This window comes from Jaculus jaculus, chromosome 3 (genome assembly GCF_020740685.1).
Source record: "Jaculus jaculus isolate mJacJac1 chromosome 3, mJacJac1.mat.Y.cur, whole genome shotgun sequence".
In the NCBI taxonomy this organism is placed as follows: Eukaryota; Metazoa; Chordata; class Mammalia; order Rodentia; family Dipodidae; genus Jaculus; species Jaculus jaculus.
The window spans coordinates 130,730,029-130,755,095 of record NC_059104.1 but is presented as its reverse complement, the minus strand read 5'-3'; the positions used below and the strand labels follow the sequence as shown (position 1 = coordinate 130,755,095).

General features: G+C 37.0%; 1 protein-coding gene across 5 annotated transcripts; it reads left to right on the top strand.

Moving 5' to 3' along the window:
• The first annotated feature begins 8,245 nt into the window (after window positions 1–8,245).
• Mkrn3 (makorin ring finger protein 3) lies at window positions 8,246–23,330 on the top strand. 5 transcript variants are annotated; one of them, XM_045146606.1, is made up of 2 exons: window positions 8,246–9,264; window positions 22,065–23,330. In XM_045146606.1, exons 1-2 carry the CDS (start codon window positions 8,332–8,334, stop codon window positions 22,101–22,103), a joined length of 972 nt encoding a protein of 323 aa, XP_045002541.1. In that variant the 5' UTR covers window positions 8,246–8,331; the 3' UTR covers window positions 22,104–23,330. The 5 variants fall into 5 exon arrangements, with proteins under 5 accessions (XP_045002541.1, XP_045002540.1, XP_045002539.1 ...); XM_045146605.1 differs by having other exon boundaries at window positions 8,246–9,409; XM_045146604.1 differs by having other exon boundaries at window positions 8,246–9,457.
• Window positions 23,331–25,067: the final 1,737 nt, after the last annotated feature.

The window sequence follows — 25,067 nt, the reverse complement described above, 5'->3', positions numbered from 1 at the left end:
CTGGAATTTACTATGGAATCTCAGGCTAGCCTTGAACTCACAGCAATCCTCGTACTTCTGCCTCCTGAGTGCTAGGATTAAAGGCATGCACCACCACAACTGCCTTAATTCTAATTTTTAATCCTTATGTTACTATATTTGGGATGTTTTCATAATTTTGTTTTTAATGCTCCTTATTCAGATCTTTACCTCTAATTAGAAAAATGGTTTTATGTGGTTTTAGATATGAGACATTTCATTCCACTAAGTAATATGACTGTGTTCTCTAAATTACAGAAGTAATTTTAAATTTTTTTTGTTTATTTTTATTTATATATTTGAGAGCAACAGGCAGAGAGAGAAAGAGGCAGAGAGAGAGCAAGGAGAGTGGGCGCGCCAGGGCTTCTAGCCACTGCAAATGAACTCCAGACGCATGCGCCCCCTTGTGCATCTGGCTAATGTGAGTCCTGGGGAATTGAGCCTTGAACCGGTGTCCTTAGGCTTCACAGGCAAGCGCTTAACCGCTAAGCCATCTCTCCAGCCACAGAAGTAATTTTAAAAGGGAAATAAATAAATATGAATAATAATATAAATAAATATATAAAATATAATATAAATATATTATTTATATTTATATAAATTTATTTATATTTACATAAATATAAATAAATATATAAAATGACTTAAATAATGCCATTTGAACTCATGAATTCCTAAGTCAAATTATCAGTAATTATTTCAATTTTTAATGTCAATGAAATTTTTACTCAATGTTATTTTTTTATTTTTTCTTTTCTTTTTTTCTCAATTTTTATTAACATTTTCCATGATTATAAAAAATATCCCATGGTAATACCCTCCCTCCCCTCACTTTCCCCTTTGAAATTCCATTCTCCATCATATCCCCTCCCCATCTCAATCACTCTCTTTTTTATTTTGAAGTCATTATCTTTTCCTCCTCTTATGATGGTCTTGCGTAGGTAGTGTCAGGCACTGTGAGGTCATGGATATCCAGGCCATTTTATGCCTGAAGAGAGCACATTGTAAGGAGTCCTGCCCTTCCTTTGGCTCTTACATTGTTTCCACCACCTCTTCCACATTAGAGCCTGAGCCTTGGAAGGTGTGATTGAGATGTTACTCAGTACTCCATTCACTTCTTTCCAGCACTATGATACCTTCTGAGTCATCCCAAGATCACTGCAATCTGAAAAGAGAAGATTCTTTACCCAACGTGAGAGTAGCATTAATATAAGGGTATAAATATTAAGAGAAGTGCTTACTGGGCAGTTTGATAAGCATAGTATATACATTTTTCCAGACATCAACAGATGTTACACCCCTAGGACTCATGACTACCCCTGTTTTAAGTTTCCAGTATCAGGGATGTATTCCCTCCCATGGAGCAGGCTTCCAGTCCAATTAGAGGGCAGTTGGTTTCCACCATTATAGACGTGCCACTATTGCACCCATTTGGCTCATTTGGCATGGCTGGCTAATTATAAGGCTTGCAGTGTCCACTGTTGAGTATCTTCACTGGTGGTATCTCTTTCTCCCATTGAACTACATGTAGAATGGCTCTTCCAGCTTTCTGACAGCTGGTCTACATGGAGGAGGTTATCAGCTCAGTTACATCAGGATTTTTCAGTGGTCTTGCAGCCCAAGTATGTGGAGTCTTCAGCAATAGGGTCTTAACATTTATTCTGCATAGGGTCCTCTTGAAGTCACAGATATCAGAGAAAGTGGAGAGTGAATGTACAAGGCCCTGATAACATTTGTAATTCACTAGATTACAAGTTTTGGATCATGAGGTTAAGTCTACGGTACCTGTTGCAGGAGTGTGCACTGTATTTAGATAAGGGATTGTGTCCTCTTTTGGTATCCATACAGGTTGCTGACACTGAAAGTCCACAGGTTTGTGGTGCTGTTCACAAAAGAAACTTATCCCAGAAATATTTATTAAATTATATTTGGGTTAGTTGAAAAGAATATTACAGTATCCAAAATTTCAGTGATGCTAAAATGTTTTATAAGTTCAACAAAAGCATTTTCTCTCTAGCATCTGATAAATTTTATCATAACTAGCATTAACTTTAGAAAATTATTGGAATTTTAAAGAGTTTATTTTTACTTTTCACCTTTAATATGTTAACATGAATATTTACATTAATATTTTCAAATATTTGTATTGGTGTAGTCCTTTAAGCCACGAGGATGAGTCTTTGTCATTTTGCAAAATCATTTCAAATATCATTGAACTTCATTTTCCTGTTTCTCTCTTCTTATTTCTCTCTTATTTACCTTTAATTTTTGAGTCTATGAATTATAGACTTTGACTTGCTTTATCTCAGCCACAGAGACTCAACTGAAGTCCCTACCTATACTTGTGTAACTGAAAGTGCATTTTCTCTTTCCTAAACATTCATACTTCAATACATCTTTTGATAAATCACTTCAGTTTATGGGAAAAGTTCTGAAAACTTTTTTAAAGTTTTCTTTAGTTTTGGCACAGAGAGATGTATGTATCACTCATTCTTGCATTTTCAAAAACAATTTGTTTTAGCTGATTCTCATTATCCTTCCTCTCCTCAACCTTTCCCTCTAAATTCTCCCTCCACTCCCTGCTGAAAATGTAATGAAATTGCACAGGAAGGTTTCCAGGCCTGAAGTTTTCTTTCTAGGTTCATTATCATAATTATTTTCTTCTACTAGTGAGGATATTCATGCCTTCCCACTTATTATTGTATGTTTTGATAATTTAGGGTTTTCATTTTAGCTATATTCCATACTTTATAAGCTAATTTTCATATTGTATCTGTCTATGACATTTATATGAACAGTGGGAATATCATTTTACTCATAATTTTTCTTAGTCAAGTGGGCACCAGTTTCCAGTGAATCTCACAGAAAGTTATCAGTTTTACCAAACCTAATAAGGAAATAAATTTTGGCTATTTTCTTTAGTATTACCATATTTTATACTTCAGCTCTCATTTTTGTTACTTCCTTGATGTATTTATTTTTGTTACTTTTTTATCTTTGTAATTAGTTGAATTCAGTGATTGCATCAGAAATAATCAAAAGTCAGAGGTGGTGGTTGATGCCTGTAATCCTTGCATTCTGGAGGCTGAGGCAGAAGGATTACTCTGAATTGGAGTCTGGGCTACACAGTGAATTCCAGGACAGCCTGGCATACAGAATGGGACCTTGTCAAAACCTAAACACCCACCAAATAATCATTTATACTTTTTTAATGGTTAATGTATTAAAGATGCATATTATGTAGGCCAAACTATACTATTTCCTCTAAAAATCTGTGCTTTCTACATAGAATAAATTGTGATGTATCTTGACTTCATTATTAATCAAATCATACTTCTATTTTTTTAATTTGCATTTTAGAAATATATGCATTGACTTCCCAATGTAGGCATGATGTGATTATATTTTGTTATTTAATGCCAGCTTGATTTTGGGCTGGAATTAGAGTATATTCTGAATGATTTCACTGCTGTCAAAATATTGAAACATGCCTTAGATCTTATAATAACTTCTCTAGAGTTGAGTTTGGTACATGCAATATTCTTATAGGCACTAATTGTGTTAATAGTATTCTATAAATTACATTTTTGCCCTCTAGTGGTATCAATGGACAGTCTTAAGTTTAAGGCATGTGAGGAACATTGAATAGTCACTCAGCTATTTGTATATAATTCCCTCTACCTTTGGGGGAGGGAATGAACATGGAAATTATAACAGGGTTTTATAAAGTGAGACAAACTCCATGTAAGTAACCAAAATTCAAGGTAATTTCTGACATTTTTCTTGTGGTCCCAATATACAGATGTGGAATTAAACATGGCACATCTTCCTGAAATGAGAATTGGGGCTTCAATATAATCATTGTTGCTATTCCTGTTGTTATTTCGTTATACTGATGCAGAATCTTACTACATATGATGTGTAATAAAAGTTGTTATATAGCCCAAGCTGGACTCAAACTCATGTCCCTCCTACATCAGCATCCACAGTACTGGAATTATATGCATGTGCCAATATTATTATTTGACAGCCTCTCCTAACCCATATCCTTTTATTTATTGTTCTACTTTATAGAGATAAATTTTCTTTTCTCCATATGAATGTCAATAGCATTAGGTGTATCTTACACGTTTTAATATGTGACACTCACTGTGAAACATTTTAAAGCATTTTAAGCTGAAATTTAATACCTTTATAAGGTTGATGAAGAGTCACAGGTACCTGCATCCAAATTGGTATCTATTTCAGAACTCCTGAATTAGAGTTTTAAATAAAATAAAATCAATTTTTACATAAACAAGAGACCATCAAGTATTTGTTTAATATCTGTCATCTTCTGGAATCACTCAGAGGTCATATATATAGGTTATTGCTGTAAGCACATAGTGGAAAATTGGAGTTGATAAGAATAGAAACTTGTCTGAATTTTTTTGAATGATTCTAAAAATAGAGAGATATTAAATATGGGCTCTGATTACCAATAATGAATCCATTGTTTTATTAAAAATCCCATTTAATAGTGGCAGCACATTTGTGTGCCATTCATTATTTATTTTTACTTTTAAGCCTCAGGCTATTCTAAAAGTTACTGTGTAGTTCTGTCTGGTCTCAAACTCACAGCAATCCTCTTGTCTCAGCTTTCTGTGTCATATGCCACCACAAATAGCTCAGCCCTTATTACTGATATTATTAATCTTGATATTGCCCAAATGAAATAAAATAAGATAGTTAAATTGTGTGAACCAAATGTCTCGGTTGACTAGTGGAAGAGGGTGAACCCATAATGCCTGTCTATGAACATTTGCATTTAATCCCAGCCCCCCCAACTCACATTCCTTACATTAATACTAACAGTAGGTCTAACACACACACACACACACACACACACACACACACACACAGAGAGAGAGAGAGAGAGAGAGAGAGAGAGAGAGAGAGAGAGGGAGGGAGGGAGGGAGGGAGGGAGGGAGGGAGGGAGAGGAAACTACTTTCACAACATTGTGTGCTCTTTAGCTGTACACAGAATAACTAAATGGGAGAAGTGCAGCACCTCTGAGCTGTCTGTGTGTAATGAATAACAGAGGGAACAGCTGCTCTTTTCTAACTATCCCTGCAGTCACTTAGAAAAAATCCCGCCTCTTGAGCTTCTGTCAATTTGCCTCTTCATTTACTGCCTAGCAACAGCATTCTTCACACAGCTTGCTCAGGAGGAGCTCTGATTTTCTTTGTTGCACACAGACTCCTTCATGCTGACCAGCCGAAAGATCCTTCAGTCAGTTACCAGTTACTATGGATTTCAGGGTTTTCATCATAAAGATCATTATTCTGAATGAAATAACTAAAAAAAAAAAAAAAAAAGCAGCAGTATGTAGCTACATCAGTGCTCAATACAAACAATTAGAACATGAATATGGATAAAAACAGTCAGAGAAAATTCTGTGAAGACAGAAATTTAGGCAAGATATAAAACAATTACTAATTATTTCCCTCAAGATACCTTAAAAATTACTTCCAGTTGTTGGACTCATATAGTATCTAAAAGATTGGAATGACACTTTATTTTATAAAAATACATAGGGGCTCACTACTGTAACATTAGCAGAGGTAGTCACTGTGAAATGAAAAAGAACATGAAAATTATTGGGAAATAAATAGGGATTTCAAAACAAGTGCCATCCATTTCTAGAAGCATAACCTTGAGCACCTTAGAAAAATTTCTATTTGTTTTTAAGTTCATTTGTGTTTGACAAGATAGCCTTGGCAGACACAAACTTGAACTTAACTGTATAATATAGTAGCTGCTGATTTGTGTGACTATTTACATTATAAAGTTATAATTAAAAATAAAAAATATATCCTGAACAACTCTGGCCAGGTTTCAATAGTTCAAGAGGTTCAGAAGTTACTGGACTGGATATAAAATAAATTCTTCAAAAAGAATTTTAATGGACAGCTAGAATATATAAAAAGGGCTTCAATTATGATTTATGCACAGTGCTGGGAGTATAATGCCATTAAACAAAAACTAGGACTATATATATTCAACATTCATAAGTTTGTAAGCTCTGTGGAGTTTGGCACAAAAGCCTCATTTCTGTACTTCAAAATTTCTTAGTATTAGAATTCTTAGTAACGAAGAAACTTAGAATAGAAAATAGTTCAATTGTTTTCAAGAAGTTGGCATCCAAATTTTATATATATATTAGCAATGTTCTACAATAAAATGAGAATTTATTTATAATTTATATATATTATATTATATATTATATTTATAATTTATATATATTATATATATTATATTATATATTATATATTATATTTATATTTATATATATTATATATATATATATATATATATATATATATATATATATATATATATATGGGGAGACAGACAGACACTCAGTTTTTATCCCCCAGCTATTACTTATTACTTTCCATTTCTAATATCTTTTATTTATTTCTGTGCCCTGTTATGCTTCCAGAACTTAAAATATAAGCACAGGTATTTTGACCAATATTATTTAGAGTTAAAGTTTTAAAATAGTTTACTTTAAAAAGTATATCAATTATATATGCAATTTACTTACAAGATCTTTATAATTATTTCTGCTCCTGATATTTTTATTAATGAATATTTCTAGATATGTAGCCATCTAATATAAATGTCCAGTGTCCAGACCTTGGTCCTTGTATCCTCTCATGATTTTAGGTCTGTTGTTAATTAGTGGCATCACTTTTACAAGTTCTGATATTGTTGATTTGAGCCTTTCAATTTTTTTTTCTTGGTAACTTATATCAGATACTTACGTTTCAATAGTTCTTTCAAAATATTTTTTCTCATTCTATTCCCCTTATTTTATGTTTTTATTTCTTTAATTCACTAATGTTATTTATCTTTACTATTTGTCAAGATACTTTCTTTGTTTAGGATTGTTTGTGGGCTTTGTTTAATATAATGTGATATATTGACCTGGGTGATTATATAATAAATATTCAGAATTCCTTACACTGTTTAACAGAAATTTAAGCTATGCAATTCATTCTAAGAAATTTGCTTTGGAAAATAAAATTCTATTTTTAGGGAAAAAAAAACTAGTAATTTAAACACTTAAAACATTGCTACATCATTGCAAGTTTAAATAATCATACTGAGAAAGGGAAAATATTATTAACACTCAAAGAATGCTGAAGAATGCATGATAAAATTAAGTATGCCACCATTATAAATACTCTTAGCAACAAAGAAATAAACATGTAAAATTTTAGTCTAATACATTTTATCTGCAAGATGTAAAAGCTGCTTACATGTGGAAATTAAAATGCAGCACTTGGGAGTATAGCAGAGAATATATCACAAAGGGCTGTCTTGGCACAATACAGCCCAGAGAAGCATGAAAGAAAGCCAAGGAACAAAGGATCTTCATGAATGACCTCAGCCGAATAAATTAAGATCCTGGGCTGTCACACTGAGGACTGTGGTTCATTAAGCTAACTTCAAGCTGGACAAAGTCCCTGCATCCCTGTGAGTTAGAATTTCTAACAAAGGAAGACATCTGAAAAGCGAAACTAACCTCCGGGAAGAAGAAACCCCTTCTAAAGCCTTGCTGGCTAGCAGCACAATCCCTTTACAATTTAAAGATAATAAAAGCCCAGAAGAAATCTTGCCTTGTTGAACAAGAGCCCCGGGAGAAAAGCTTCAACACTGAAAGTATGGGATTCAAAAGGGGGAAGGGGGGGGGGGAAAGGGCATGCACAGACAAAAGAGCAGGGTGAATAGAAGAGAATTAATAATATTTATGAATGAAAATACTTCAGAAAATACAATGTGAGCTTGTAATAGAAAAAAAGCCGGGAGGTGAAAGCAAGGATTGTAGAATTTGTAAAGCATATGTGTAAGTAATTAAAGAGAATGTACACAACGAACACTAGATTAAAACATTAACCTCTAGAAAAGACAGCGTGGAAAGGGTAATTAGGGACTGCAGGCTCAAAGCAGAGCCCTTTCAGACCAGGTCGGGTGATGAACGCTCCTGCTGGCTGGCGCCGGCACAGACAATAGATGTCAGCAGACACTTCCGGCAAATGCTGCAGCAGCGGCAGCACGTGGTGTTACCACAAAAAGTGTCCGACTTGCTGGCTTCCGACTAAGCAGGTAGGAACCAAAATTCACAGGGAACAGGGAGTGGGGGGGAAGAAAAAAAAAGTTGCACATCTTTGAGAATTCTCGGTTCCATGGTCGAGCTCGGGACTTCAAGCTAAAAAATAAGAAATAAAGAAGGATTTTTGGAACGTTTTAGGGGCAAGAACATAATGGAAGATTCTGCAGCTCCCTCCCCCGCCCGTGAGGCCGCTGGGGCCAAGGCAGGTGCTGAGGAAGTGGGGGAGGGCGTGTCTTCTCCCGGCCTTCCCGGGTGTGATGCCTCCGGGGCATCTTCAGCTGTTGAAACAGCCTCTAGACAACAGATTTCAGGCCTGGCACCTCTCCCTGTGGCTCCTGTCCAAGTCCCGCTTCGCACAGCCGGTTTGTGGCCATCTCAGGCTGCAGGGGGCGGAGCTAGGCCCAGGGATCTGCCGGAGCGCAGCAGTGGCAGCTGGACAAAGCAAATCATCTGCAGGTATTATCTACATGGGCAGTGCAAGGAGGGGGAGAACTGTCGCTACTCCCACGATCTCTCGGGGCGAAAGAAGGCCAGGGAGGGCCAAGATTTGCCAAGACAGGCCTCTGCAGATAGAGGACCCAGTATGGCTGCGCCCAGTGAGCCGGAGCCCCCAACACAGGACGTGGCGGAAGCCCCCCCTACTACATCCTCAAGCTCATTGCCTCTGATTGGCTCGGCTGTTGGCAGGGGCTTCATTGAAGCAGAGGCAGACAATGCAGGCCTTGAAGCAGCGGGAGGAGCAGGTGCAGCAGGATGGGAGGGGGCGATTGAGTTTGTTCCTGGACAGCCCTACAGAGGTCGCATGATCCCTCCGCATGGTCCCGAGGCTCCTGTACGGAGATTGACTGAAAGAGAACAGATGGCTTTGGGTATGGGGATGCCGCTTTGCCGCTATGCTGCTAGGGGACATTGCTTTCGTGGGGAGAGGTGTGCATACCTTCATGGAGATGTATGCGACATGTGTGGGTTGCAGGCTTTGCACCCTGTGGATGCAGCCCAGCGGGAAGCCCATAGAAGGGCCTGCATTGAATCACATGAGAGAGATATGGAACTTTCCTTTGCTGTGCAGCGCAGCATGGACAAGGTGTGTGGCATCTGCATGGAGGTTGTCTATGAGAAAGCTGACCCCAGCGATCGCCGCTTTGGCATCCTTTTCAGCTGTAATCACACCTACTGTCTTACATGCATCCGCAGGTGGAGAAGTGCCACACAATTTGAGAACAGGATCAGTAAGTCCTGCCCACAGTGCAGGGTCTCATCCGGCTTTGTCATTCCTAGTGAGTTCTGGGTAGAGGAAGAGGAGGAGAAGGAGAAACTTATTCAGAAATATAAGGAGGGAATGAGCAACAAGGCCTGCCGGTATTTTGCTGGAGGCAGAGGTCACTGCCCGTTTGGAGAATTCTGCTTTTACAAGCATGAATACCCTGAGGGCTGGAGAGAGGATAATCAGAGGCCAGATGGTGGTGGTGGTGGTGGTGGTGGAGGAGGAGGAGGAGGAGGAGGAGGAGGAGGAGGAGGAGGAGGAGGATTATCAAATGCATATTGGCATCAACTTTTGGAGCCTGTAAGGGTCCCACAGAGAAACATGCTCTTTAAATGCCGCAAGAAAGAGCATGCTGTGCTTCGCTTGGCCAATCTATTGTATAAAAAGTTTCTTGCCCTGAGAAATGGTATTCCTTTCTCTGCTGATCAGTGGGTCTTGCTTCAATATCAGCTGGAAGAATATTTCAATTTGAATCTGTAGCATCCTGCTGTGGCATGTAGTCTATCTGTTGAGGCTCTGTTTGCTGTTGCCTGTTTATCCTTTGTTGACTGATAAACTTGTTGCTTTAAGAGGCTATTGAGGCAATCTTTATGCAGTGTTTCTATTTATCTCCTCTGTCCCTCATGTCTTCTCACTAGTGTTATGTTTCCTGTGTCAAAAAGATAACAAAAAAATCCAAAAAGTATTGTTTAATGGAATTAATATTTCTGTCAATTGATGGTTTGTTTTGTCATGTCTGTTTCCCACAGAAATCATTCAGTTCTAATCTAGTGTTTACAGAACTTTTCATTGTGAGAACACTTAAGAATTACTGTGACAAGGTGAAAAAAGTCTTTAACTGAATTATGAGCTTTTGCTACAATAGCCTTAAGACATGGACCCTTTCAGGGCCTTGCAGCTGCTATCTGTGCGTGTTTACATGTCTGTTTCTTCTCTTTCAAGTGCACTTGTTAACATGTGGTTCCTTTGTGATTCTGTTTTACTTGACCAAAATGAAGTGCATATGTTTACATGTTTTTATCCTGTTTAGCTTGATGTGAAATTATTTATATTTGGAAGTCTATATTTAAGAATGATCTCTCTCTATATATATATGATATATGCTTATATGTATACAAAGATATGTATTTGCAAAATATAGAAACAAATATATACTATGATATATATGTTTGAAGTAATGAAATAAATACCAAGTTGAAAGATGAAGGTTAAAGGCTGGCAGAATGGGTTTTGTTTGAATTGTGTGGATAATTTCCTACTTGTGCACAGATATCAGTGATTAACAGCTAATAAAATGGGTACACAGTTATGTGTATCTTAAAGGACTTACAAAACATGGCATTTGTAATCCAATTAATAGTATTTACAGTCTCTTTGTTGTTATAAACATAAGGATATGTTGCTTAGGTAGTTTTACCAGAATTTCATTATTCATGAAAATAGGAATTTATGAGCTCAAGCACACATTTTTGGCATTTTTAAAAATAATATCTGGATGCCACTATACAAAAGAAAAAATCACAAAAGACATGAACATAACAGTAACAAAATTATCAAAGGGAAAACTATGAAAATACTGAAACCAATCAGAATACAAAAAGATAAGAAAAGAATGACATAGAAATTACTTTTAAAATGTTTTACAAATGATCATAATCTTAAAAGCTTACAACAAAAATATGCAGTGATTTTATTAAATAAAACTAGTTTAGAAAATAAGTTATCATATTTTCTTAAAATGAAACTCTTCTATTTAAAATGTACACATGCACTATAGATGTATAAAATCATTAAAAGAGGATGAGAAAAAAATTAACATGTATTCACTATATCATTTACCAGCTTTGTCGTTATTTTTCTGGAGATGTGACTATTAAATTATAATTGGACAGTTGTCAGTAACTGTAAAAATTTTTGTGCATTCACCATTTCATAAATTAAGTGAATAATTGGCAAATTTAGGGAAAAACAATTAAACGCCTAGTGGACAATTTCGCTTCATATTTTAGTAACTGAACAAGGAAAAAAAAACAGAGGGAGTGGAACAACATGATTGTATTCACTTCAAGAGTGTATAGAGCACTTTATCCACTTCAGTGTCCATTTTCCTTGTCTGAAATAACTGCAAATTGTGTTGGGGTCTTGAGCCTTAGGATGCTTGGACAGTTCTGACCACCCAACAATGCCAGAGTATTATAAAATTTATTCCATAGTTTAATTGTCAGTACTACCTCACCTGGTATATGGAATTTTTTATTTTTTTATTTTTTCCCACTCTGGTGAAATAAGTGTGGTAGAAAGTTTAAATTACTGATCACTTTGTGATCTACAGGTATGAATTATTAGAAGAAGATGAGGAGCTCAAATAATATATTTCCAGAGCTCTAAATGTACTTTGTTTCCTCAATACCTGCATACATAAGTGGGAACAGTTATATTAGCTGATAGTGCTACTTAGGTATATGTGCAGCCTTTTAAGTGTAAACAGTTCAGACAGATGTGTCAGATGGTTGTAAATAAGTTCCCTATGATGAGGACATTTGGTACTTTTCTGTATAAGCTACCATGTTTAGTGTTTCATAGTTGAGTCTTTATTGTGTATTTCAGCCTCCCCGGCATTACGTTGTCTCTCCCTTCTTATGTGATTGTTGGTTCTCTGTGAGAGAATATTTGCCTATTTTATTAGAGGATTTTCCATAATGCTTACTTCTTCATTCCAAATAATTCACCTGTCTGGAGCTCTGCCCTGGAAACTTGTCCATTTTCAGTACAGGTTAAAGAAGGAGCTTTCAGATAAATCAATCAATCAAAGAATGGGAGCAGATGGGCACTTTCAGAGGCTGGTGACAGTCCAGTCTTGTGGGAGTCTGCAGTGGATCAGTTGTCAGGGAGTTTGAGATGAGCTTTGAAATCCCTGAAAAGTCTTTGCTAATGTGTGTTTCACAACCAGTTGAAGTACCAAGTTCTTATTTGACTAGAATCTTAAACCAACAAGTCATAATAGAGTTCAAGGTATACAATAGACTAAGGGCTAATAAGAGATGGCTAGGGCTTCAGACAAAGGGTAAATGAAGTCCTTATTGGCTTTTTATAGCCAAGCAGCCTAAGTAAGTTCTTTATGTTCTCTGCCTCAGTTTGTTCATAGGAAAAATGGGTACAGTGCTTCCATTTTGTAGGATCATTGTGAGGACAAAATACAGTCTAAGCAAAAAGCTGGAAACATAGGTAGTATTTTTTAATTACATACAAAATTTTTAAATGATATTCCAGTACAATCTGCATATTTATCACCCTGAAAAGTACATAATAATGAGCATTCAATCAAGGTTTTAATTTTTAGAACCTTTTGAGCTTGTCTTAAGGTAACAGTAATTTAGGATTATTTTTGTAGAATAGGGCTATGGTACTTAGTATCCTCACATTCATAATTTCAAAAATCCATACTTTTTAAACAAAAATCATACAATTAAGACTACACATACACTATACATTTTCTCAGATAGCAGGAAAAAAAACATATTTTGCTTATGTCAGATATACATGAAGAGAAAATAACAAATAAGGTAGTATGTTTTAATAAAACAGAATTCCTTGATTATTCCTAATTTCATCCAGAAAGAAATAAAATAACAGATATCACTCACACCAATGTGGAGTTAGTTGTTCCCTGCTGCTTTCCTATGAAGGCAGAAGGTCTGCTGCCACTGCAGTCAGGAACAAAGGAACACTTGCCACACCAAGGTTTTCTTTGTGATCAGTTTAGTGTTGACTGCTCCCTGCCCAGTTGTTCAGCCTCAGCAGGGAGAGCTAGTGAAGCAAGTTTGATTTGCTTGTTCATCCTGTATTTAAACTTGAGGATTCATACGCATACATACATTCTATCATTTACTCCCACTCCTTGACAATGCAGAAAGCTCTTTGTCTTATAGATCAAAGTACTACCCCTATTTGTCAGACTTCACAGGGATAAAGGGAAGCATTTTCAGTCTGTAGTAAATGCATTTATGCTCTTCTGTTTGAACTTTTTTGAATCATCATGGCTGCTGCTTTGCCATTAAATATAGTAAGTAAGGGAATGAAATCAGAAATTAGATGGAGAAAAATTACAGGATTAAGTATAAAGGCTGTTTTTCAAAATAGTTTATAAAATGCATTAACCACTATACAACTTACCACAATGAGAAAGAAAAAAAAACACCAAAAACATGCATTAATAGGGAGAATTTGTAACCAATGGGTTCTGTTGATTCTGTTACCTAAGAAAATACATTATTCAACCAGGTAACAACTGAAAAGCCAGAATTTTTTAAATCATAGGCTACAAAATGCAAGAAAAATTAAACTAGCAGTTAACATAGCTACAAAATATATGAAAAATAACCTAACAGTTAACATAAAATCAAAAATATAGCTTACTACAATTTTACTTAAATGGGGATATTCATAAGACCTTTAAGGAACAAATCATGTAAGTATGATTTAACATCAAGAAATGAAGATATGAAAAAGAAGGACCATCTTCATGTGTGGTTATTCTGGCAATTTTAAATCAAACTTTAACCCACTTTATATGAATATAACTGACCACAGATTCGTTGGTAAGTACACACTAATGGACAAATTTATAAACTGTGATTCCAGAATAAAGAAAACTGTAAAAGCCAGCACAAAATCATTTAAACGCTTTATCCCTCTAATAACCATAACCAAACACTATTATAAATCATTTATTTTGATAGGAAAAAGTATTTACCTCTATTATCAGTGACTATTACTCTGATGGATTTTAGTCAGCACATGGGCATAAAAGATTAAAAAGAGAAATAAATAAGGCATCTTTTATTTTTATTTATTTGAGAGAGAGAGAGAGATGCAGATAGAGAGACAGAGAGAGAGAGAGAGAGACAAGGGCATGTCAGGGTCTCCAGCTTCTGAAAACCCCCAATGCATGTGGCACCTTGTGCATCTGGCTTATGTGAGTCTTGGAGAATTGAACCTGGGCCCTTTGTCTTCATAGGCAAGTGCTTTAACTGCTAAGCCATGTCTCCAGCCGATTAAAAGAAGTCTGCAGGGATGGAGAGATTGCTTAATGGTTAAGGTGCTTGCCTATGAAGCCTAAAAACTTCTTTTCAAATCTCTAGGTCCCATGTAAGCCAGAGAGACATATGTTGTACATGTGCACAAGAGGGTGCACAGATCTGGAGTTTATTTGCAGCAGCTGAAGGCTCTGGAACACCCATTCTATCCCTCACTCCCCCCTTCCCTCTTTCTATCCCTCCTTTTCTCAAAATGAAGAATTAACTAATTAATTAAAGAAGAAGTATGCAGAGTCCTCTCTTATCAGATGCCAGTGTATGTTGAAAATTTAGAAAATTCAAAACAAAACCAAGTTAAATGCTATGGAAATCAAAGTAATAATATTTATATTATTGTATAACTAATGGGAAATCTACTAAGGGAAACAAAGTGGTCAGGAATATACTTAAATTTTAATGTGTAAAAATTTAGAAAGAAATGTACCTCAGACAAAGCTTAAAAGAACACTTAAAAATGAAGTTGTGTATCATATTTCATAAGGAATATTAGCATCATCAGTATGTTGGTTATTTGTGTATTTTACAGCATCCTAATGAATTATAAATGGTAACTTATAACTATAAAAGGGAGGCTTGTGGAGTTACTATGCAGCAGGGGCACAGGCAGTAGAAGTTGAGTATATTAGAAGAGTAAGGCCAGTCATGGTATGTGGTTGTAACCCCAGCACTGTGGAGGCTGAGACAGGAGGATCAGGAGTTTGAGGCCTGCCCTGGCTCTACAACCAAAGCTACATCAACAACATCAAACACAGCTGGGCAATGGGGTGTGCACTTACTGTTCCTAGGAACCCAGAAGGCTGACCATAGGATGGCTTGAGACAAAGAGATCAAGTTCAGCCATGGCGATAGCAAGACCAAGACCAAGCAGAAAAGTCAGTTAATGAGCTCTGTCATATCATAAAACACAGTAATATATGTTCCCAGTCTGAAGAGGGAAATAGTGGCATTTGGGTTTGTACATTGAAAATAAAATAAAAATTGTTTTGGAAGCACTATGAAGCCAGTTTTGAACTCCTGATGCTGCCACTTCAGCCTCCCAAGTGCTGGGATTATGGACATCTGCTACCATACCTGGACAAAGTGTATATTCATAAGATTCATAACTTTATGCAATCAAAATTGATGAAATCAGAAGATAGCTAGAAAACTAATCAGTGGGGTGCATATAATGCTCTGTAAATCAAAAATATCTTTTATTAACATATTTGACACAACTCTTAAAATTTAACAATAACTAATAAGTAACTGTTCAGAGCCTAGTTTTGTGTGGAAGACATATTATCTGTTTAATTCTTTCAGTCATTCTAGCATGTAGATAGCATTAGGCACTTGTGACATCTAAGGGAACTGAGGCTCAGGGATGATAAGAGAATTTGAATTTTTTTTTGCCCATGAGTGTCAGTGCCTCAGACAAATGTAAACACCTCAAGTGAGCCTAACATTCAACATGAGTGAGCCCAGAATAAGAGTGAGTTTATCAAAAAAGTTCACAGTATGATAAATGGAGACATAAGGCTTCCCAATAACATAAAGATCAGTAACAATAAAAATCATGAGTAGAATCTTAAAGAAGATGAAATATAAGTCCTTTCAAAGACAGGAAACACTTTCAAACATCATTAATCATACTTGTCAAAAGTGTATGGATTCTGATTTTATACTTTAAATTTATTGAAAACTCAAGTGTTTGAAACCACTATGTTAATAATGGTTGGGAAATAGGTGCATTCATTTATTGTTTATAATTTGTACATTCTCCTTAGAGTATATTTTCATAATTGTCAGCTCATAAGATCACACATACACACACAGACCACTTTGCTCAGTCATTATAATTACATAAATAGGACTTATAGGTATATTTTACATGTATGAAATCACTCAGGTAAAGAATTTTAATTGCACTCCCCATTATAAACAAATTATAAACAACACTAAAAATGCAACAAGTGGCAACTGGTTAAAAATGGTATGGTCACAGTGTAATGTTAGGAAGCTAGACTTGACTTTAAGAGTAAAAAAGTGCAAGGCAATCATCATGGTCTTACCTGGAAACAATGCAGTAAACAAGAATAGATGCACTGAAATTTATAAAGTGATGTCACTTACAGTTATATTTTGTATTTATGCTTATATTTACATAAAACATTTTATAAATTATTTAAAGATACATACATACATATATGTATATAACACATACATGTGTATCTACAAAACACTATACAAATATATGTACACACAGAAACATGTATACTACATATGCAAGTTAATACACACAGGAAAATTACATATGTGGTAAAAGTAAGTCCAGAGCTGTGCACAAAGTCAGATTTTGTTAATGCATTTGATTTCTTTGTTTTGGGTGAAGTTGCAAACTATAATAGGTTAGACTCCAATGAGAAACTTTGAAGTGACTTAAGGCAAATCTAGTCACAGTGGCTCACACCTCTCATACTAGCATTTGGAAGGCCAAGTCAAAAGGGGCACTATAGATTCAAGGACAGTCTGTACTACTTAATGAGACACTGCTAGCATTCCAGAAAATGAGGATATAGAACATTGCTGTTAATCACAAGGAGTAGGGAGCTGACTCTTAACGGGTCCCACCCATGTAGATATAGTTTTATTGGTAAGGGTTAGCACTGATAAGTAATGAAATATATTAAAATGAATGTAAATGTAGTGTCTTTGTACTGAACATTTTGTATTCACCTGAACTTCCTAAGCAGTGTTTAAAATTATTGAAATAATAATTTCAAACCTGACAGAAAGTAAATATATTAAGCACATAAGAAAAAAGAAAAAGTGGCATAAAGACAAAAGCACTGGGCAAGGTCGCACATGCCTTTAATCCCAGCGCTTGGGAGGCAGAGGTAAGAGGATCACTGAGTTTGAGGCCATTTTGACCTCTTTGCACTGGCATCTGTGATAAGCCTAATCTTTTGACTATCTTAGTTTGAGGGTCCCTTGCTGCACTTGATGACCCAAAGTTAAGTACATAAAGGATCACAGTTTGTTGCCACTTACAGGTCATGAAGGACACACCGAGATTACCTTTTATCTCAGGTAAATTGGTAACTAGAGTGGCTATAGCCATCTGTGTAGATTCTGACCTGCTGACAATATGCCATATTGCTGGGCACTGCCTGTAGAATCCTGCCAAGAGTCCTTCCCTAAACTGGAGTTTGAAAGTTAAGCATCTTCACTTCCCAAGAATTCATGTGTCTAACACTGACTCAGTAAGAAGGCAGGACTTCATCATTTTCTGGCAGTAACTAAAGAGGTCAATTAAGCTATAACAAAAAAAAAAAATCTTGAAAGCTGGTATTCATTTCTCTGGTGATAGGTGATAGACAACACCACCAGTTTACAGCTGCTAAATGGGTTACTGGGTTCAAACTTGGTGATACATCAAGATAAACTGTATCCCCTTATACTTGTCTGAGTGGTATAAGGAGCAACTTTTCTCTCCTAGCAAGAAGGGCATCCCCACTAATTGGAAAGTCAGGACACCTCATAAAGGGTGGTGCAAGTGGATTGGAATTCACTTTTGTAAGCTGTCACTTTGATCAGCAAACCTAGGAATATTGGGGTCTATTGCTCTGATTCCCAGTGACAAAACACTTAAATTTAAAGATGAGAAATTTTCATTCCTGCTTCTCCCAAAATCATTGAGGTTAAATAGTGATTAAATACAAAATGTTTATCCAGAGCACCTGGACTGCCAGGTGTGCATTCATTTTACCTGTAACATCTCTCATTTTAGGCTCATGTGGGTTTGGTGCCTTGCTAAGTGTCTCTATCCCACGAGTCCTATAGCCAAACACAGAAGAATTTTATTGGATTACAGTAGTAGCTGTCTGCAGGAGGGAAGTGCACAGGAACCACATTTGCAAGGTCAAATGTACATGTGAGCTACAGGGACTAGAACCAAAGACTGGAATTTTACCCAATTTGAAATCCAACCCATTCTTAAAGTTCTTTTACAGAAGGCATTCTTAAAATATTTTGTTGCTTTGGCATCCATTTCAAATACAACTTTTTCTCACTGTGTTTCCAGTTCTCTGATCCCAGTTCCGCAATGTTGATAGATACCTGCTTTGTATAACTTTCATAGGATAATTGGATACAACACATTTGACTTGCTTCACTGACTCCCACAGCCCAGATATGACTCAATGACCTACAGTGCCACAGTATAACCTTCTGAAACTTAAGTTTGCTTGTTTTTTTTTTTTCCCTATGAAATAACATTGTACCAAACAACAACAGCCACAAATATAACTGTTTGTGTAGCACCTTGGAACTCAGTGAAATTTGGGCCCTCAGGCCAGACCTTCTCCTCCCTTCTCTCCTCTTCTCTCTCTCTTCTGTCCACTGACAGAATGAGCATGTCTGATACTGAAGCACCTTCCCCTTGGTCTGTTAGACATGCTGTCCTCTTCTCACTGAGATCTGTAAGTAATAAAAATTCTGCTTCTGTTATTTCATCCATTTTGTTATGCTGGTTCATCTCTGCTTTTCTTGACCAACACAGTCAAGCCAAACTCTCCCCTGCTCAGGACTGTGCTGCAGAGTGGGGCTGGGAATACAGGGCATACACAGTCACATGGGTGTTTGTCAGTGAAACAGCTTCCTGTGAGCAGGAAAAACATTTAGGTTGTCTTCCAACATAACAAAGTATTCTGTAAAGAGAATGTGGTAAAGATCCTCAGTCAAACCACCTAGAACCCTGATGGGATAGCACTTTAAATTTTAATGATTCTTTGGAGAGCAAACCAAGACCAATTTAAAGGAAAATCACAACAGAAAGGGGCCAGTTGGTTGATAGTTACATGTAATTATTACAGTGTCAGAGTTACCACTACTCACAACTGAGATGAAATAATTAGTGTGCATAACCAAGGATCCCATAATTTAAAAATAAGTAAAATACTCCTGGACTTCATGGGTTAAATTGTGTTTTGTTTCTTTTTGTTTGAGGCTGAGACTTGCTTTGTAGCCCAGGGGTCCTTTAACTCAATTCTGTCTCAGCTTTTAAAATGCTGGTATTTCATGCATGAAATACACACACACACACACACCAAGAATATATTTGTATAAGTTCCATTGTGACATTTTAGCACATCTTTCCATTGTGTAATGATCAACTCAAGATATTTAAGCCACCCAACATCTCAAACACTTATCATTTCTAGGATGATAATGCTCAAAATCTTTTTTATTTTAAATAGTACAATATTGGTAACCAGGAGCACCTGTCTGTAAGATAAAAATTCGAATTAATTCTTATCTGTGACTTTGTAAACATCATATTTCTCTGTACCAGCACTTCCATTTAAAATTCATTTTTAGAAAATTAATTCTGTTTGTACACTTTTTCTTACTTTTAAAACATTTTTCCCAGAATTGCTTTCCTTACTGGTGCTAAGCAGAATGGATCATTCTCTATCATCTTGATCTGCATGTAATACATTTTCTTTCTTATTCACCAACTCTGCCTGTGCTTTCATCTTATTTATTTAGTTTTTTGCATATGTGGTATAGGCATGTTTATATACCCTTTGTGGTATTGCCATCTGTTGATCAAGGGGGGGGGGGGTTCTCACTTGCATGTGACAGGAGTGAAATGTTGGGTGTCCCAGTCCATAACTCTTCTATTGTTCCTGTTTTATTTATTTTTCTTGTTATTTTCAGCCAGTCTCCTTTTACATATTCAGGGCCTTGAAGAGTTTCAGAGATTCTCATGTCTCTGTTCCCCCAGGGTACTGAGTCTTTCATGGCTACATCCAGCTATTATACATGGGATCTGGAGATTTGAACCCAAGCAGTCTCAGGCCCTCACACTTGTCCAGGCAGTGTACTTTATTGCTGACCTCCAGCCCTGTGTTGGCTTTTAGTGGACTCATTTCTTCATTCTCTTTGGTTAAGGATCCTTCTTTTCCTAGTGCATGCTCAATGCCTGCCTCTATTCCTAAGAAAAGTTCTGTTCTCCTCAGGGAATAAAGCCACTTTCACAGTTAAAACAAAAAAGTGAGTTATCTGTACAGTTTGGTGGATGAAAATGTCCAGAAGATTGTAATTCACTGCAATCTAGTACCTGCAGCAAGATTGCATGGGATTCTCCTTCCTATGAGAGATACGAGTGATTCCTCACTTTCTTTCTCCAAAGCACAGTGTTCTCTGTTATTTTCTATAGAGTTCTGAAAATTAGCCCATGGTGACCTAGAATTTGGAACTTGGGGCAGACACTGTGGATTGTGTCACAAACATGCTGTCATGCCACAGATCTAAGAGGCTGTCTCAGAACACTTAGGTATCAAGCATTTCATATAAAGAGTACTTAACTTAGATACCAGCCACCAGCAGGGGTCTTCATATTGTAGCCTTTGTAAAGCTGAAGTTCTTTGCAGTATCAAAATGTAAAGAGCGGGCTGGAGAGATGGCTTAGCGGTTAAGCGCTTGCCTGTGAAGCCTAAGGACCCCGGTTCGAGGCTCAGTTCCCCAGGTCCCACGTTAGCCAGATGCACAAGGGGGCGCACGCGTCTGGAGTTCGTTTGCAGAGGCTGGAAGCCCTGGCGCGCCTATTCTCTCTCTCTCCCTCTATGTGTCTTTCTCCCTGTGTCTGTCGCTCTCAAATAAATAAAAAAATGAACAACAACAACAAAAAAAATGTAAAGAGCTTTTGTTTCACCTCATGGCCACCAGAGGGCCTACAAGGAAGTGCTTAGTGAACCTTGGAGCTGTGCACAGTATGCCATGTCTATTGCTAGAGCTGAAGATTCTGTTATAAAAGCAGGAGTGACTATCTGAGATTGGAAGGGACTATCAGGAGGGGGGAGAATTGGAGCAGTGGTGGGGATAATAAGAAATAAGTATAACAAAAGATATATGTAATCACATATGAAAATATTACAGTGAAACCCATTTCTTAGCATACTAACCAAAATTCATTTAAAAAGAATAATGTAAAAAAGTTATGTTAATTACTGGGAAGAGAAAGTTACTCTCAACATTAGACAAATTGAACTGGCTTACAGTCTAAAAGGCTCTGATAAGGGGCTCCTGTAGAGCTAAAATGGACAGAATATCCCTGAGACAGGCAAACACAGATCTTCAATGCACAGCAATGTACATGTATGAAAAATATATAGTATTACCTGTGAGCCTCAGCTGGAAAGTAATATAGATCTTATTGCCCACCTTCTCATGACAGGACAGAGCTCCTAGACAGTCCCTTTTGGGGACTCCATGTATGAAAATAAAATGTAAAGCAGGCAATCTGAAAGTTTTCTGTGTCTCAAATATTTTATTATATGTTTTATTGTTTCTCGTTTGTTAATTAAGTCATTTTTTGTTTCGTTACACCAGTTCTTTATGCATTCTGTATGCAAGGTCATTTATGGTATACATGAGTTACAAATTTACCCCAAGTGTGAAGCTTATATTTTCACTTTCTTAACAATGAATCTTCAGAAAAATGTTATTTTATTAAACTTAATGCATTATTTCTTTTTCTTTCAGGAATTACACCTTTTATTGGATCTAAGTGTTCATCAATAAACAAGCTTCAGAAAATCCTGTTTTTACATTAAAACTCCATGGCCTTAAGTTGTGCTTTAGTTACCTGACTTAAGTTTCCATTTGTGTAAGGTAGGAGGTCTATGACAAGGTTCCTGTTTACATATGGACATTTGAATTTTCGACTATCACCTGTTGAAATGATTGTCTACTGCCATCTGCCTTTGTACCTTTACCAAAATCCAGCTCACAGTCTTGTTGTTTTGTTTTGTTTATTGCTGTTTTCATGGGCTTTCTGTTTGGATCCACAAATCTATGTGCCACCTCTTTCACCTGAATCATGTTGTTTGCTCTGTTTCTCTGTTTCTAACCCAAACCATATTTGCCCATGGATATTCAAGTATGACTACTACAGCAAATTGTCTATATGAGAATTCACTGAAGGTTCTGGCATTTCATAGATGCTCCAAGGAGACAGTACAAACAGAACTTCCTACTCTTTTTTTCAGCACCTGTAATGGAACTCAGGCCCTTTTGCATGTTAAGTAAATATGACATCATGTAGCCACATCCCAAGATATATTATTCTTACAAGATAGCAGAACACTGGCTATGAATCTTCAAAAGGACAAGCATCTTAAGCCACAATTCAGTTGGAATCACATGGTCTCAAGGACTAGAACATTCCCACTAGGTTATCTCATATTGCATTACCAAATGCACTTGGGCTCCACATTTCCTGGGGGGTTTTCATGTTCTGTGTGCAATATTGCATCTTTCACCTCTGTCCATGCTACTTAATGTCATGTTAAAACACCATAGTCCCTTGCACTGGAGAGGCCTTAACTGAAAATTGCACATCAGTTTGCCATCTGTTCCTCCATGCTCAACCTGTGGTTATACTAGTGTGCATAATGTCTCTGCACTAAACACAGTCGACTTGCTGCCTATAAACTTGGGACAAAAATGCCCCCATTGTCACCGATGTTCTTAGAACTGTAGGTTCTAAACTTTGAGAGTGAGACATGCCCTGGCCCCCAGCACAAGTTCTCATGCTGTCTTGAGAATAGGATGTTCCTCAGCACAGTCATTGAAGTCTCCTTGCAATAATACCTATGTGCTGGGCATAGTTCAAAACAGTGGGACTGACAGAACTTCAGAACCTCATTAACTTAGGGACACTAACCAGGAACTTGACTGGTGTGACCATGAATATGAAGTGGTGTATTAATACAAATTAAACCTGTGTGAAGCTATCAACTGTGGAAACAAGCAATCTTACATTCTTTGTGTGTGTGAACAGGTGTATATGGTATGTACATGTGTATGTGCCTATTTATATATAGGCATACATATGTGGGCTGGTTCACATAAATATGTGGTGGGGGGAGCAAAACATCAGGTATCATGTTTGGGTATGTTTTCCATCTCTTTTAGAGACAGGGTCTGTCACTGTCCTGGCACTCACCAATTAGGCTGACCAGCAAGCTCCAGAAATCCTCCCATATCCACCTCCCCAGCACTGGGATTGCAAGTGCACAACACCACAATTAGCATTTTTTGTAGACACTGAAGATTCAACTCAGATCCTCATACTTGTGAGGTAAGTACTTTACAAAATGAATGGTCTCCCCACACCAACACAACTTTCCCTTTAATGGCATGTACTTTTGCTTTATAAATACCATCTTCTTGAAAGATTGCTCAGATAGCGTTGCAGACACATGTAGAAGACAGCAAGTCTCTACTGTCTTCCAGGAATATTTTGTTCTCTAACCCTGTAGTCACATAGCAGTGAGGACACAGAGGCATCTGGTGTGCTGTCCTTATGATGATACTTCCAGTAAGTGTCCAGTGCAGACTATTACTACCAATTGCACCACATGCTACAAACTAAGTATGGGTCTTCCCACATAATAGCTTGCTGGAGAGGATCAAAACTGCACATACAGGCATGCATATAAAAAACTGTTTTGGCTTACTCTCTCCCCATGATTGATGTACAATGTATGTTCTTACCACAACTGATTGATTAATGAAAATAGTGTGGTTATACACCATCAGATATACTGCTTCTTCCACAACAGTGGCTTGGTTCACCAAGTCCCATCATAATGCCACCTGATGTCTATGGAATGTTGATTGTGACCAGACTGTCATGTCTCACACTAACATGTACAACAATGGTTACCAGAGCAGGACATATAATAGGGCTTCCATTTTCTGTATAGATGTCACGCAGTAAGTCCTGAAAGACAATAGCCTTTTCATACATTCTGCCAATCCTCACCTGGTGATGGCCTGACTGCAGGTGTATAACAAAGTCCGACTCAATAATTGCAAACAAACTTCTTTGATATCTGCTTTGACCATCCATACTTGGAACCTACTGGACCTAATACATGGATATCAGCTAGTGGTTTCTATGTAAAGCCTAGTAGGTAAACTAAAAACAGGAATGGGAGATGATTGTACTTAGTACTATAGGTGTATTTTCTGTGCCATAGTTTGAAGCAAATATCAATGATATCTAATGAATCCCAGTTAGATAAATGGCTTTCTCCATCATGTTGCCTTATTGACACAAGGTTGAACGACTCATAAGAACTACTCATAACCATGAGGCCCTGGGTTTTGTCTAGGTAAATTCACTGGGAGAGAGGGATCTCCCAGACAGAATTCACCTTCCTGCCCAAAAGCTCTCAGCCTCTTCATTTAATGCATTCAATTTGGCTCTTAGTTGTGCTTCTTTATGGTGCTAGTCTTACTTAGCAGCTTTCAGCTATTGTCCCTGAGCCTGGTGGAGTGTCCCAAGAATATACAGTCACATATAATTGCACCACTGTGTCACAAAGAAGAAAATGTTGGAAAACCAAACTCATTTCCCCAGTCATATGAGTACACTGGGATGGCACCCTGGATGGATTTGCCCTCCACTACAATTGGCACAGGTGACAGAAGATCATGACTGTACTACCATGTGACCTATATTCCATTCTCTTGCAA

Excerpts from the sequence above, each read along its gene's own strand:
- Mkrn3 (XM_004658062.2), top strand. The coding sequence starts at position 8,332 with ATGGAAGATTCTGCAGCTCCCTCCCCCGCCCGTGAGGCCGCTGGGGCC. Across the intron at positions 9,641-9,694 it reads GGATAATCAGAGGCCAGATG|GAGGAGGAGGAGGATTATCA; the intron begins GTGGTGGTGGTG and ends GAGGAGGAGGAG.